General features: G+C 31.2%; 1 protein-coding gene and 1 long non-coding RNA gene across 2 annotated transcripts; both read left to right on the top strand.

Annotated features, from left to right (window-relative positions):
* The first annotated feature begins 2,785 nt into the window (after window positions 1-2,785).
* On the top strand, window positions 2,786-6,919 carry LOC141698389 (uncharacterized). The gene is made up of 4 exons (XR_012565086.1): window positions 2,786-3,062; window positions 3,590-3,657; window positions 5,404-5,859; window positions 6,061-6,919. It is a non-coding gene; the product is annotated as an uncharacterized LOC141698389 (long non-coding RNA).
* Window positions 6,920-10,951: 4,032 nt separating this feature from the next.
* On the top strand, window positions 10,952-13,002 carry LOC141696117 (uncharacterized). The gene is made up of 5 exons (XM_074500303.1): window positions 10,952-11,005; window positions 11,612-11,689; window positions 12,051-12,144; window positions 12,233-12,375; window positions 12,580-13,002. Exons 1-5 carry the CDS (start codon window positions 10,952-10,954, stop codon window positions 13,000-13,002), a joined length of 792 nt encoding a protein of 263 aa, XP_074356404.1.
* Window positions 13,003-16,627: the final 3,625 nt, after the last annotated feature.

The raw sequence follows: 16,627 nt of genomic DNA on the forward strand, positions 1-16,627 counted from the left end.
TTCGTGAAAATTCACTTATTTGGAAGATTAAAGGACAAACTGTGCGGCTGAACTATCAACATTCTGCAAGTTGTGTGGCCGAACTAAAGAAATTGCAACATGTGTGACCGAATTACTAATTTTGCTACAGAAGAGGGGCAGTCGTTAGTCTTGGCTAATGTCCGTGAAGTGCTGCATATTTAGCACACTTAACAAGTGCTCTTTTCTTTCCTTCCCTTTTCTTTCCCTCTTCTTTATTTCCCTCCCTTTTCTTCATTTTATGAGTAAAGTACTTTGGTAGGAATCACACCACAGCCAACCTATATGATGTAGCTGAAGTTCTCATTATAATCAAGCAGTGGTAAAACTACTTTGGCTAAAGAAATTTCCATATATGATCAAATCAAAAGTAAGTTCTTCTCAATTTCTTTTATACTACTGATTCTGTACATGATTTTTGTCGTTTTAATACAAACTAATTAGCTGACACAATTTGTTCAACTCTGATTTGTAGTAATTGGACATGTGATTAAAAATTAATTTCTAAACTAGAGATTTGTATTAATTAGACGGTAATGTGTAGAAGGTGATTTGTATTAGTTTTACTAGTAATTTGTAGCTGGTTTATACAGTTTATAGATTACAAATTTTGCAATAGAACAAAATATCTATCTGTAAATAAATATTTGTATTGAGTAATTTATTTATTTTACTTTCAGGTTTTTACACTAATAATATATTTTCTTATCGATGTCATTTGGGAGTGGATATCGGGAGATGTATATGATTTTAATGATGTAATTCCTCGGTGGAATTTAAAGTGTAATATTAATCTTGTTGTAAGAAATTTGATCATCTTGGATGATGTTTGGTCACTCTTTATTCTTGAACAACTTATCTTTCGAGTTCCTGAATGCAAAACTCTAGTTATTTCTCGATTCAAGTTTCCCACATCAACTATCAACTGTACCTATGAACTGAAATTTTTAAGAAAAGATGAGACCATTTCCTTATATTTGTTTCGCAACGTTTTGCCATACATCTGTTCCTTTTGGTGCTAGTGAGAAACTTGTCAAGCAGGTAAAGAGTTAAATTTTGAAATGACACAATTAAGATATGCTCTAGAGGCAGCTGAAAGAAGATATCAGGAAGGATTTTGAGCTGATTAATGGATGTATTTTTGCTTGGCCCAGCTTCGCCTTCAGATCTGCCCAGTGCTGATTATGTTCAAAGACATTGCAGATTAGAAGTGCTTTTGAAATTATAGAGCACATGAAATTAGAATCTCGCAAGTGTGGAGCTTAATCAAAAGCAAATTTGATGATTGCAAAATTTGACGTTGAAGACTTAAAGTCGAGGCTGATAGTTAAAGAAACTGATTTCCACACCATCATAGAGGAGATCGAGGTTTATATTTAAAGGTCATGGAAACTCAGTTTAGATATGCGACAATTTATATCTTAATTGCATCATCTCAAGCCTACATGATGAAACTCGAATTCTCATTATAATTTTTTCTTCTAGTAAAGAAGAAGGGAGACATCAAAATGCTTCATATACGTGTGTGTTTTGTGCGAAGTCTGAAATACCCCATATGTTTACAAAATCAACTAATAGTGTTAACCTTTAACGGCTGAGTCCCCATTTGCATGCTTTTGTATAATTCAGTCACATAAGTTGCAATTTCTTTAGTTCGGCCACACAACTTGCATAATGTTGATAGTTCAGCCACACAGTTTGTACTTTACCCTATTTGGAATTACAAGTATGCAGATATTGAGTTTGGGAGGCAACAATTAAAAGATATTTTACAGAAGGTCCCATCTCTGATGTTTCTGTTGGCATCGTACAAGGTGTTCATTCCATTAAAAAATTATATGCAATAACATAATAATAAAGAATTTTAAAATTAGCCAGAGTCTAAAAGTGTAGTTTAGTTAAATTATTTTTATGTAATAATTTGGTTAACAAAATGCCCATAAAAGAATCATAATTGTGTAAAAAACTACTAATTGAGATTATTGAAGTGTAATAATAAATATTGAAAAGTAATATAAGCATATGGACCTTAATTCAATAACGTCTGTTAAGAAGATATAACAAAATGCTATAATTTGTTAATATAGTAAATTGGTTTGTAACATGTGTATATTCATTAAGAAGTCTTTTTTAGTAAAGAACTAATAATTGACATCATCAAACTACAGTTAAGTCTGTATATTTTTTTGATGAACAAGTGAAATAATCATTAAAACATTGGAACCCGGCTCCGAAAAACCTCTGAATGGTCAACAACAATCTGATTACGAAACAAAATATATGCTAAACAAATAGTCATTTTATTTTCAGATCGCTTAGCACATAGAATATCTAAATTCTTTTATTTAAAATATATTATAATAACATCTCGAGTAATCCAACCTACACTAGTTTTGAAACTAGTAGCATCACAATGGACTTTCCCATAAGTGTTCGATGCGAGTGTTACATATATCCCATAATATCATATATATCATTCTCAGAAAAACTACCAAAACACATAATAAAACACAAAAAAATCAAAATATAACACACCAAAATCCTAAAAAGGGCATGACTAACAACCTTGATAAAAAGGTACTCAAGAAGACCTCATCCAAAAATAATTAGCTCTTGATTTTATTGAAAAAACTGGTAAATAGAAAATAGTATGGGACAACGAAGGGGGGAGAGAAGTGAAGTACTAGAATTCTCCATCTACTTCCAAATCCTTATCTACATCCCTATCTACAGTTTTCTGCAATTCACACCATTTTGCCTTTTGCCCCGTTTGTTCCAAATTTACTCTTACTCTCAAACTTTGATCATGATCTATCAAAATATAAGATTGACACATCATCTAAAGCTTTGAATCCATACACAATCACAACTCTCTACATCCTGTTTAGTTACTTCTCATACCGCTCCTATACCAACAAAATTGTATAACATTAAATTATAATCCCGTATTATTCGTTTCTCATTTAGTTGATTTTTGCTTATCGTTACTTGATTTGGTTGATTTGTGCAAGATGGATGTCATGCCAAATTTTCAAGATGAATTGGTAAGTCGTCGTCTTTGTAACACACACACTGATGGATACATAATATTTACACATGTGTTACCTATTTTATTTTGATAAAATTTTATTAAATTAAAATAAATTATCCCGATCTTCTTATATAAAAACAAAAAGTTTTCATCTGAATCAGATCAAATGAATATGATGTTTAGTGTTTATGATCGATTTTAATATTGTTAGGTTTGGGCTGTAGTCTAACTTGGAAATTTTTTGAATTTCATATATATCTGAAATGGATCATATTGTTCAAGATCGATTTTAAATCTGAGTTTGTATATGGTATATATTATCAAGATAAAGATTATTATTTTTAGATAATCAATTTGTATTAAGATTTGAATCAAACAAAAAAAATTATTTGACAACTCTACTACGGCACAAAATTATAATTATTTTTATATGCATTTTCCCCAAAATTTATATTATATGTAACATATTCAGCTTGGTTCTTTAAATTTTTTGTTATAGAAGTCATTGATCATTTTTTCATATAACTGAATCATGTGCAGTAAACAATGAAGAAAATGCTCCAGAAAATATAAAGTAAGGTCTTCGTGCGAACGGACGAATTTCACAGGTAATTTCTTTTTATGTTTATTAAATTTATGCAATGTCATTAAATAATTATAAAAAATAAGAACTTATGAATTATTTCATGTACTCAGTGTTCAAAAAATCAGCGTATTAGCCGAAATATTGGCCGAAATATCGGCTGGACACAATCTGCCGATATTATTCTAATGAATCGCTCGACTATACGTATTATCTACATCGGTGAAAAATTGGGTCAAAAGTCGGGTCAAGAATCTCGGATATAAAACTTCGCATCAAACTGAAGCTTCGTTTTTATTTTATATATGAAAGAAGAAGAAAGAGATAAGAATAAGAGAAGAGGGAGATAAAAGTAGGAAAAAATCGATATAAATTTGGGAGAGGGAGGGAGAGGGGGTGGGCAAGAGATGAGAAAGAGAGAGGATAAGAGGCGACGGAGGGTGAATAGACGGGAGGAGAGAAAGAGGGTAGGTAGATGGGTAGAGATACCAGCAGTAGTACAAAACAGTTAATCAGTGTAGTGTACATCATGTAATACCACTTTAAAGTAATAATGATATGGGCTATAATATAAGCTTATATGTCTACAAGATCCATCATGCATGTATCATATTCATACAAGGCTCAATTCAAACCCAACTACAGATATAATATATATATGCCCAACTACAGATATAATATATATTATATATATATATACATATATTAAAATAATATTAAAATATGTTCGATTTAATTTTGATTTAATATTCCGATAAATCCCCAATTTCCGATAAATCGCAAATTGGTAGGTCAACCGATTTAGTCCGATTTCCGAATTCTGCAACCATGCATGTACTATACAAAATCAATACTTGGTTGTATATGTGCTTTTGAAATACCAGTCACACAAAAAGTAGTAAGTACTATAGGAGAAAAGAGTTTCATAAAAACACTCTTTCTTTGACTTTCTCATTCTTTTTAAACTTAAATTGGGTAATATAGCTAATAGATCAATTCAAATTCGTTGAAGACTTTGTTTGTAGTTAACAGTATCACTTCGTTACACCCTTTAGCAATCAAATATACGTATATTGAAATGCAAAATTATTTAAATGACTCATGTTTGTAATAGATTTGAAAGCACGTACCTTACTTAGTTGCGTTTAAAGTATATATTTGTATTATCGATACTGTTATTTTTATATATACACATTAATTAATTAAATATATATATAATATTCTTCATTTGTAAAATTTATTAACATGCTTAAAGTAAATTACAAAATTAAGATAAATAAAATAATCAATACATAGTTTCACCATGTGAAACATGTATATGTACTGAATTACTAATTGTATGTCTATTTTGATTTGAATACTTCGCTCAATTTGTTTGTAGTATAATATTTAAGTTGAATTCTTATACAATTTATAAACAAAATATTGAATAAAAAGATATAGATGCTAAAATATATTTAACTATTAAAAAGTAATCTAATTTTTTAAGAAATTATAATATAAATAATTGGCATTAAATAAAAATAATTATATTTAAAATTAAATAATAAATCATATTTCAAATACGTGTATTGAAATTATATAAAAAATATAAAGTAATAAAAAATATAATACCTCCTACGATTTTTAAATGTAGCTTATATTATAATGGTATTTCCTTAGATAAGAACAAAACAAATTCAATTATCACTTCGATATAGGGATGCATGTGAAAGTTTTTCACAATTAAATAATTAGTTATTTATCCTCGGATTCTATACAACACTTACAGAACCACTAGATGCTCATGGAAGAATCAAGAATTGACTAGTTCGCGGAAATGCAGCATTAGTTGCACCCAGATCTAAAAGATTCACTAAAGAAGCTGTGTAATGATCCTAAGACCACCAATGTAGTTCTTAGTGGGAGTGAAAGGAGTGTCTTGGACAAGAACTTCGTGAAACTTCACTTATTTGGAATTGCGCAGATACAGAGTTTGGGAGGCAACAAGCAAAAGATATTTTGCAACAGGTCCCATCTCTAATGCTTCTGTTGACGTCGTTCAAGGTGTCCGTTCCGTTGAGGTCCGAGCATCTGATGTGACCAAGGGTGCAACAATGGATAGTATATTGGGAGAAATAATTTGTCACAATGATGTCAAATCTCCGGACTCCACTAGACTCTCTCTTCTGTATCGGCCACTTTTTGCTGAGTGAGGGGGAAATGTTAAAATATTAATATAAGATCGGTAAGAAGAGACTTATCTAACAGTTTAAGTTGTTTTTAAGATTTTAAATTGCAAGTTAGATATAATATTACGCTATTCTATTTTGTTTGATCTTATTTTAATATTGAATACACTTAATAAAATCATTTTATACTCTATTTTGTTTCTTTATCTTTTCTTATATCATATCAAGTTTAAACCTAACAAAAAGGAATTATGCAGGATATACAGAGGTTGGGGAGTTCCATTATGGGGTTCTTCAAGTACCTTAATTAAGTAGCGCCACGAGTGGTGGAATTGCTCCAAAGCCACCAATTGTAACTTTGTTTGCGTCCACAACCCAAAGGCTAAACAAGGCGGCAGCTGCATTTTTCTTTGCAACCATGCTTCCTTTCTTCAGCATATAAATTATACCAGGAACTGCACCGCAAGATATAATGCTCCATTTGTTGTTCGCACATATGGAAAGGTTAAGGAGTGCAGTAACTGCATGTTCTTGGGTGAGCAAATCTGGATTGACAGGATACCTACAGGTAACGGGATGGCACCAGCTTCAGCTATCTCCAGGCCATTATGAGCGTTTCGCTTGGCAGGAAGGCAAATTTCACCAGCAGCAAATCTCTGGTCTTCAGGTTTTCCAGATGTAAGCTTGTTTAGAAGAGTATATATCTTGGACCGTTCAGCACAGGTGCACATGTAGATGTCTTTTTACTAGGTTGAGGACATTGTTTAGGTGGTTTAACTGAGATATGAGGCTACACAAGACATTATTGGGTGAAGTTAGTAAGAAATTGTTGTGTCTTTGGACAAGTGCGATGCCCTGCTTCTATCCACTTCTCGATGAAAGTCCTCTAGTAAGTCCTACAACAGTGTAGTCAATGCAGAATATGAAATATTTGAAGAGGTTTACCTGCCCCGTCCAAACAAAAACAGGATCAAACATCAACTGCAGGGATATAGGACAACGAGTATCTTCTGATACACATCAGTGGTTGTTTGTGCGCTGCAACTTTCCTTCTGATACACATAAGTGGCTGATGTTTCTGATACACATCAGTGGCTGTTTTTATATGGTGCCTTTGAATTGTTAGATACTGAAGCTGCGAGAAATGAATATGCATTTTTGAATGAATGGTGATCATTCTGAACAAGCATAATTCCTTTAAGAAAAATGAAGAAGAATAAACATGTAAACATACAACATCAACTGGATTTTTCCAATATCAAATTAATAAAAATACCAAAGTTGTACTCTTTTTTCAACATGACACAATCTTATAAATTATGATGAAACTTAATCAGATGATGCCATTTTCGTAATTAAACACAACTTTCAATCTAATATATATTTTTACATTATTCTTGAACACTTGCAACTAGGCTACACAGAATTCCGGTCTGGACCCGTAATCCGGACCGGACCGGGTCTACCGGTCCAAGAACCGGACCGTACCGAACATACCCGTACTACAAGAAATTTGCAATCAGACAATGGTTGACAGACAACGGTTAAAATAAACATCGTCGTCCTAAAAAATCATACAACGGTGAAAAACAGTTGTGTGAGCTCTAGAACAAACAACGGATATCCATCTTTTTTAAACTGTTGTACAAGTTGTATCCTCTCATCGACTCAGCCAACAGTTTTTAAAATATAGTGTTGTTGTAGATTTTTAACACAACGATTACAAACCGTTGTTATTATGTTAATGTATATGGATATAAGACAACGGTTTTGACATTACATTGTGTAATTCAGACAACGGTTTTTCAGAAAGGTTGTCCTCTAAACCATCAAACAACGGAATGAAACAACTGTCTGAGGAATTTTAATGGGTACCATGTATTGAGGTGGCAGCACGTGATAGGTGGTAAATCATTCACAAGGATTGCTGAGGTGACGAAATGAGAGCCCTTTATTGATATGAGATTTGATATCGACCGTTAGATCGAAAAATAGCTGAATTCTTATACAACGGTTTTATGTTAAAACAAAAGTGTTGTCTTAGTAGGTCTCATACAAGCTTTTACATATTCCGTTGTGTAATTCACACAACAGTTTTTAGAAGGGTTGTCTTGGAAACCTTCAAACAACGGAATAAAACAGTTGTCTGAAATAGTTATTTTATAATTTCAATGGGCACCACCTGATGAGGTGGCACCCCACGATAGGTTATAAATATTTTACTCGGATTGCTGAAGTGTCGGAATGTCAGCCCTTGATTGAAATGAGATTAGATATTAGCTGTTAGATTGAAAAAAGCTGATATGCTTACACAACAGTTTTATAATAAAAAATCGTTGTCTTAGTTTATCTTTACACAATGGTGTTTCAAGGAAACCATTATAAAAGTATTACTGTATAAAATGAGATTCCCGGTTTACAAGACTAATTTTTTAAATGATTTTTTCGACGATACAACCGTACGGATGTTAAGATATGTCTATTGTAGCCATATGAAAAAATTATTTAAAAAATTGAAATTCATCTTGCATATCTGGATTAGAAAAATCTAGTAAAAGTACCCCTCCCGACAATGAGACTCGTTCCCGATTTACAAGATTAAATTTTAAAATGATTTTTACGACGATCCAACCATACAGATGTTAATATATATCAATTTTAGTCATAAGAAAAAATTATTAACAAATTTAAAATCCATCTTGCATGTCAGGATTAGAAAAATCCAGTAAAAGTATCCCCCCCGACAAGGAGACTCGTACCCGATTTACAAGATTAATTTTTAAAATAATTTTTTAGATGATCCAACCGTACAGATGTTAAGGTATATCAATTCTAGTCATATGAAAAATTATTAACACATTTGAAATTCATCTTGCATGTCAGGATTAGAAAAATCCAGTAAAAGCTCCAAACAACGAGACTCGTTCCCTATTTACAAGATTAATTTTTTAAATGATTTTTTCGATGACCCAACCGTACGGATGTTAAGATATATCTATTGTAGTCATATGAAAAAATTATTAAAAAATTTGATATTCATCTTACATGTCAGTGTCAGGATTATAAAAATCGAGTAAAAGTACCACTTTCGACAACGAGACTCGTTCCTGATTTACAAGATTAATTTTTAAAATACTTTTCTCGATGATTCAACCATACGGATGTTAAGATATATCAATTTTAGTCATATGAAAAATTATTAAAAAATTTGAAATTCATCTTGCATGTCAGGATTAGAAAAATCCAGTAAAAGTACCCCTCCCAACAACGAGACTCGTTCCCGATTTACAAGAATAATTTTTAAAATTATTTTTTTGATGATCCAACCGTATAGATGTTAAGATATATCAATTTTAGTCATATAAAAAATTATTAACACATTTGAAATTCATCTTGCATGTCAGGATTAGAAAAATCCAATAAAAGCTCCTGACAACGAGTCTCGTTCCCTATTTACAAGATTAATTTTTTAAATGATTTTTTCGACGATCCAACCATACGGATGTTAATATATATCTATTGTAGTCATATGAAAAAATTATTAAAAAATTTGATATTCATCTTGCATGTCAGGATTAGAAAAATCGAGTAAAAGTACCACTTTCGACAACGAGACTCATTCCTAAGTTACGAGATTGATTTTTTAAATGCTTTTTTCGATGATCCAACCGTACGAATGTTAAGATATATCAATTTTAGTCATATAAAAAAATTATTAAAAAATTTGAAATTCATCTTGCATGTCAGGATTAGAAAAATTCAGTAAAAGTACCCCTCCCGACAACGAGACTCGTTCCCGATTTACAAGATTAATTTTTAAAATAATTTTTTCGATTATCCAACCATACGGATATTAAGATATATCAATTTCAGTCATATGAAAAATTATTAACACATTTGAAATTCATCTTGCATGTCAGGATTAGAAAAATCCAGTAAAAGCTCCCGACAACGAGACTCGTTCCCTATTTACAAGATTAATTTTTTAAATGATTTTTTTGAAGATCCAACCATACGGATGTTAATATATATCTATTGTAGTCATATGAAAAAATTATTAAAATATTTGATATTCATCTTGCATGTCAGGATTAGAAAAATCGATTAAAAGTACCACTTCCGACAACGAGACTCGTTCCTGATTTACAAGATTAATTTTTAAAATGCTTTTTTCGATGATCCAACCGTACGCATGTTAGGATATATCAATTTTAGTCATATGAAAAATTATCAAAAAATTTAAAATTCATCTTGCATGTCAGGATTAGAAAAATCGAGTAAAAGTACCACTTCCGACAACGAGACTTGTTCCTGATTTACAAGATTAATTTTTAAAATGATTTTTCGACGATCCAACTGTACGGATGTTAAGATATATCAATTTTAGTCATATGAAAAAATTACTAACACATTTGAAATTTATCTTGCATGTCAGGATTAGAAAAATCCAGTAAAAGCTCCTGACAACGAGACTCTTTCCCTTTTTACAAGATTAATTTTTAAAAAACAAATTTCGATGATCCAATCATACGGATATAAAGATATATCTATTTTATTCATAAGAAAAAATTATTAAGAAATTTGAAATTCATGTTGCATGTCAGGATTAGAAAAATCTAGTAAAAGTACCACTTCCGACAACGAGACTCGTTCCTGATTTACAAGGTAATTGTATAATATTAAAAACATTCATGTACAAAAATTATTGTTATTTTTAAATAAGAAAATTTTAATTAATTATTTTACAATAATATGTAATACGATAAATATAATTAAATAATAATATTTTTAAATTAAAGAATTTATTAACCTATTTACACAATTTAACCAAATTTTCCCATTCCCTCTCATTAAATTTCATTTCCCCCTTTCTCCAAATTTCATTTCCCTCTTTCTCTCCCCCTTATCTCCACTGCTTTTGTCCCCCTTATCTGTGTGCCGTTCCCTTTCTTATCTTATGTCTGACTTCCTCCTCTCCCTCATTGTTCTTGTGCCGTTCTTTCATCTCTAATATCTCCCATCTCCAGTTTCTTACCTAATTTTTTTTTTAAAATCACATCGATGAAGTGATTTTCATCAATAGCCTAATTTGTTGATAGTTATCTAGATAGGGAAGGGGTATTGAATAGAATTGAATATCAGTATGGGATGGGGAAGAAGAAGAGAGCAGCAGATAGAGAGTTTAATGATGAGAAGATATTGGTACAACATCAGAAAGCTAAACACTTTAAATGGCATGTTTGTTAGAAGAAGCTTTCTACTGCTGGTGGCATGTCTATTCATGTTTTTCAGGTTCATAAAGAGACTGTTTCCAAGTATATACATCTATCGCTCATCTCTATCTCTCTAATCTCTCTCTCTCCCCCTCCCTCTCCCTCTGTATTTGTATATGATTTGGATTTTGTTTGGATCATAGGTTTGTGATTTGGTTGTTTTTATAATTTGTTTACTTTGGTTGATATGTTGAAATGCCGAATAGTTTTTGTAATTTTGTTGAACGGAAGCTGTTGAATTGAATAGCACTTTTGGCACATGAAAAAAAAATATGATAAGAGTTTGATGGTAGGGGGATTTGCCACCCTGTAATGCTGAGTCAAGGTGTAATGGATTAGGTTGGGGTTGTGAATTAGTATGAACCTTTGTGTGCTTGACAAAGAGTTTTGCAACACAAAAGGGTTAGGCATATTTGCACAGAATAAGGTGTCGTTGTTACAATTATACAATGTGTGGTTGAATAAGATTTTGATCATAGAAATTGAATCACAACTTAAATTTTGAAGTTTTTCCTTATTACATAATCTGATACAGGACTATATTTTGTACAGAACCGGATGTGGCTCGGTTTTGGCTTTCGGTTTTACGTTCTTTTCCCCTGGTGAAGTCTTTGTTTGTGTCTAGAATCTAAAAATCGAAAAAGTTACCTTCAACTTAAAAACTCAAACTCTGACCATTTTATGGAGATGTGTCCTTGAGGAACAAGGACAGGGGACCCCTACTGATGATAGGCGAGGTGTTGTGAACTTGTTTACATTATTTTTCGTTAATTATTTACAGATGATGCATATGTTTCAGACTCTTTTGTTAAATTTCATTTTATCAAGAACCACTAACCTTTGCTGCTTCAGTTTTATTTGTGAATAGATAGGTGGCTATCTTCTGATTTCATCAATATCACTCTTTTTCTTATCTTGAAGAAGCATGAGTTGGATTTTATTTCTTATAGTCAAGTGTGTTGATTATATTGCAGATTTATCTTACAGTAGAGGGGATGCTATCTACTAAGCAAGGTGTTTATATTACAGAGTTTATTACTGGTAACAACCAAAATATACTGGTAACAGGTTAGTTAAACTTCCCACAAGTGTTCAGTTATTCTGCAGCATTTGTTGTGTATTAACGTTGACCCTTACGATTCTACTTGTTCTGCAGAAATCTTCAGCAAGCCTTATGAGGATCATATATTAAATAAATTGCACCCTAAAGGCATCTGGTATTTAACTGTTCTCGGCACAACAGCAACAACCCAGAGGGAATACATTGCGTTGCATGCATTTATCCGTCTAAATTTGCAGGTGATATATTTACATAGCCTATTACTACTTACCTGTTAATTCAACAACTTGAACTGAATGTTTGATAATTTTCGGCCGTCTCACAGCTTCTACCTCTGTTATTTGCAACTTTAAACTTTTTCTTTTTTATATATTTAATACAAGATATAGAACAACTCTGGCTGACAAATTAATAACTAAAACTAATGCATGTTTATGTTTTAGATGCAAACCGCTATTCTTCAGCCTAGTCCAAAACACTTCCCAAAATATGAAGAGCAACAGCCTGTAATGCCAGAGTGCTTCACGCCTAATTTTTTTGAATATCTACGGGAGACTTTTAATGAGCCGCAACTTGCAGCAATTCAGTGGGCTGCCATGCATACAGCTGCTGGTACAACTAATCTGATGGCGAAGAGACAAGATCCATTGCCATTTACTTTAGTACAAGGGCCTCCTGGAACTGGTTATAAGACGCACACTGTATGGGGAATGCTAAACGTGATTCATATGATTCAGTATCAACACTATAATACTGCATTGCTAAAACAACTAGCACCTGAAAGCTATAAGCAAACCAATGAGAGTAATTCAGAAAATGTTGCGACTGGTTCTATAGATGAAGTGCTTCAGAGCATGGACCAATGAGCTAATTGGAGTGAACATTTGCAACAACGACTAAATATGTATGCAAATTAGTTATTGTGTACCTTAATGATTATGTTTAGAAATAGATTTTAAGTCATAGTTATAATTCTTGTAGAGAACCTTTGTATTTTAAATTTAATTTCAATTGTAAAATAACAATTGGATTAGCATAATACCTTTTTATTTTAAAATTGGTTTATTTTAAATAATGAGATTAATTTTGTAAACAGTTGTGTAAAAACCACTTAAAAAATGATAAAAACCGTTGTATGTCTCACTGCACATATTTTTTTTAAAAAAAAACTGTAGTCTTTTGATATTATTTGCAATTGTTTAAATTTTTTACACCATTATCTTTTAAATAAAAAATATTCATGAGAATGGTTTTAACGAGTTAAAAAAAGTTTATAAACTGTTGTTTATCAAAATATCGAATAAGTTAACAATAATGGTTTTTCTACAAAACCATTGTTATTAAGTTAGATAGATAATAGTTGAATAAAAAAACAGTTGTTTAAAAAAGTTCCAGCAATGGTTTGTTTAGAATAACTGTTGTGTCTTCCATGTTAACACAAGTACTCTAACATGTTGTTTAATCTCTTTTTTTATAAGGGTAAAAACAACCATTGTCTGATGTTCAATCACACGAGTGTTGGATAGACAACGGAAAACATACTTGTGTGGTTGTATGATTGCAAATATGTTGTAGTGCCGGTCCGGTCTCCGGTCCTTATAATTGAAAAAATCTGGTTTTCGGTACGGTACGGTCCAAGACCTGAAAAAATCATGTCCATACACGAATGGACCTGAATTCATATATATAATTATTTTTATCTTTAATTTATGTCTTATAAGATCATATATAAATATTAAACATTCACCCATATCATATTTTATTGATCCAAATTAATTGATAATAAATTCATATAATAAAATAGATCGATACTACACTTTAAATTACTAAATTTCGTACTTCATGTAATAAAATATTGATATTCATACAATTAAAAATTTATATTTACTTTTATAATAATAAGATATGTGCTTACTTTTAAATTTTTTATTGACGTACCTAGTAACAAAATTTTTAATGTATATAAATTTGAAAGAAAAAATAAAATAAAATTATATAAATAATTTTTTTATATAAATATTAATTAAACCGGTCCAGCCGGTCCGGTTCCGGTCCAATCCGGGTTTTTTCAAGTCCGGTCCGGTTCGAAGACTGGATAGAGTCGATCTGGTCCTTAATTCTGAAAAAATCGGTCTTCGGTATGGTCCGGGTCGGTCCGGTCCGGTTTTTAACCTTTTTGCAGCCCTACTTGCACCCTGTATATATAAGGACCTTGACCATGTTTGAAAGGCTTTCAACTCAACTCATACCTGCATGCACAGTATAATACATATTCAACATAGCTATCAGAGTTGGCTTCTTCATAAAATTATCTAAACCTTTTACCTCTTCTTCTCCACACAAGTCCTTCCCATTCACAATCACTGTAGGAAACCTTACTCAATTATTACCCAACAGTTCTTCTAGTTCTCTTATATATCTTGGCTCTTTTGAACAGTTTCTCTCTTCAAATGTAACATTTCCGCCCGTCAGATACATCCTTGCAACACTATTTGCGCCATATTGGCCATCGTTAGCACTACTTGTGTAAAGAATTACCTTGTTCTTAGTTGGCTTATGAGATGAGGAAGAACTGCCTTGTGAAATTGCACTGTTTAGTGTTGGGAGGCGGCTCTCTGGGAACTTGGTAACTAATTTTTCTCCAAACATGACAGTATTTCGGATGAAAGCGTTATGTGGCCTGTAATTGGTAAATTACACGTAGTAATACCCTAAGTCTTTACAATAAATATCAATATTAATTCTAAATTATATTTAAAATATTTAATAAATAAAATTGTACTATTATTACAATTTCTTCTTTGAAATTATAGGTAGTTTTCAGTAACTCAAACCTTATAAAACAACAAACGCAATGTTATTTTATCATCCAAAAACATATAATTAACATTTTACAAAGAAATTTATCTAAAAAATTAGCAACACGGTTGGTCGATATTTTAACAAAATATTAAATCAACTATTAAGTAATCGCATATTCGGTTTCTTTTTCTTAGCTGCATTTATATTTTTATATAATTTGTAATCTCATTTGTTTTTCTAATAATTTTTTTTTGTATATGTATATATTTGTATTTGGAGCTAAAATAGAAATTTAAAGATATAAATCTAGATATTACAATGTATAAACAATATAAATATGCGGTATACAAGAATCAAAAATGGGTAAAATATTACATATAGAATTATAAGTCATATATGAATCAAAAAAGAATAAAAAAATACATTTAGAGTTTCAATAAGATTCAAAAAGTGGTGAAACCAAAAGTTAGTGAAACCGAAAAGGGGAGAAACCGAAAATGGGTGAAACCAAAGTATCCTTTAAAATATGATTTCCTTTAATAATAACAACTAGTTGATAACCGGTGCGAAGCAAGGATTGAGATCAAAATATCAATATTAAACAATGAGTTTATAAAAATAAATTCTAAATTATATTAAAATATTTAATAAATAAATTGTATTATTATTACAATTTTTTCTTTTGAAATTATAGGTAGTTTCCATTAACTCAAATCTTATATAACAACAAACTCAACGTTATTACATCTCTATTGTCCGAAAACACACAATTAATATTTTACATCGAAACTTTAGCCAAAAAATGAGCAACATGATTGTTGGATAATATAACAAAATGTTAAATCGACATTACCAATTAATCGCATATTAAATTTCTTCCTGTTAATTGGATTTGTGTTTTTATATAGTTTTTAATTGCATATTTTTTTGTCTGATATACCACATATTTATATTATTTTTATATCAATGGAATCATATATATTATAATTTCTAGATACATACTGTTGTGCAAGACATGCCTGTATCATAACAAGACTAAGTCAAATTGACAGCCCTAAGAATTAGTTGTATGATAATCTAAATTTAAATTTTGTATTGTATTACTTGAGTCTGTAAAAATGTCAAAGATTAGACTGGAGTATTTTTCTATTAACAGTCTCAAGCCTAAGAATAAACTCTGGAAGAAGATCAAGAAGATCATGCCTCATAGAAATTGTGAAGAATCTTGGAGTTGAATAAATCTGTTTTAGGAAAAATATTTTAAGTCAAGATATTTACAAGTCACAGATCAAGTCATATAGAGAAGTCATTCGAGAACTCCAGAATGACTTATCGAGAAGCCCAAAACAGCTTATAGAGAAGCCTCAGAAATATCGACAAGCCAAATGAAGACATGAAGAATGGAGATATCAACAAGTCAAATTATTATTAGAGATCTCAGAGATATCGACAAGTCAAAATTTCTATAGAGATCTCAGAGATATCGACAATTCATTTTTGCATTAAAGAACTCAAAGATATCGACAAATCAAAATGAAGATATGAAGATTGGAGATATCGACAATTCAATTCTCTCATTAGAGATATCAGAGATATCGACAAGTTAAAATGCCTATAGAGATCTCAGAGATATCGAAAAGTCATCTCTACATGCAGAAGTTTGGAGACCTCGACGAGCCAAGTTCACTT

The sequence above is a fragment of the Apium graveolens genome, chromosome 11 (assembly GCF_009905375.1).
Source record: "Apium graveolens cultivar Ventura chromosome 11, ASM990537v1, whole genome shotgun sequence".
NCBI classification, from domain to species: Eukaryota; Viridiplantae; Streptophyta; class Magnoliopsida; order Apiales; family Apiaceae; genus Apium; species Apium graveolens.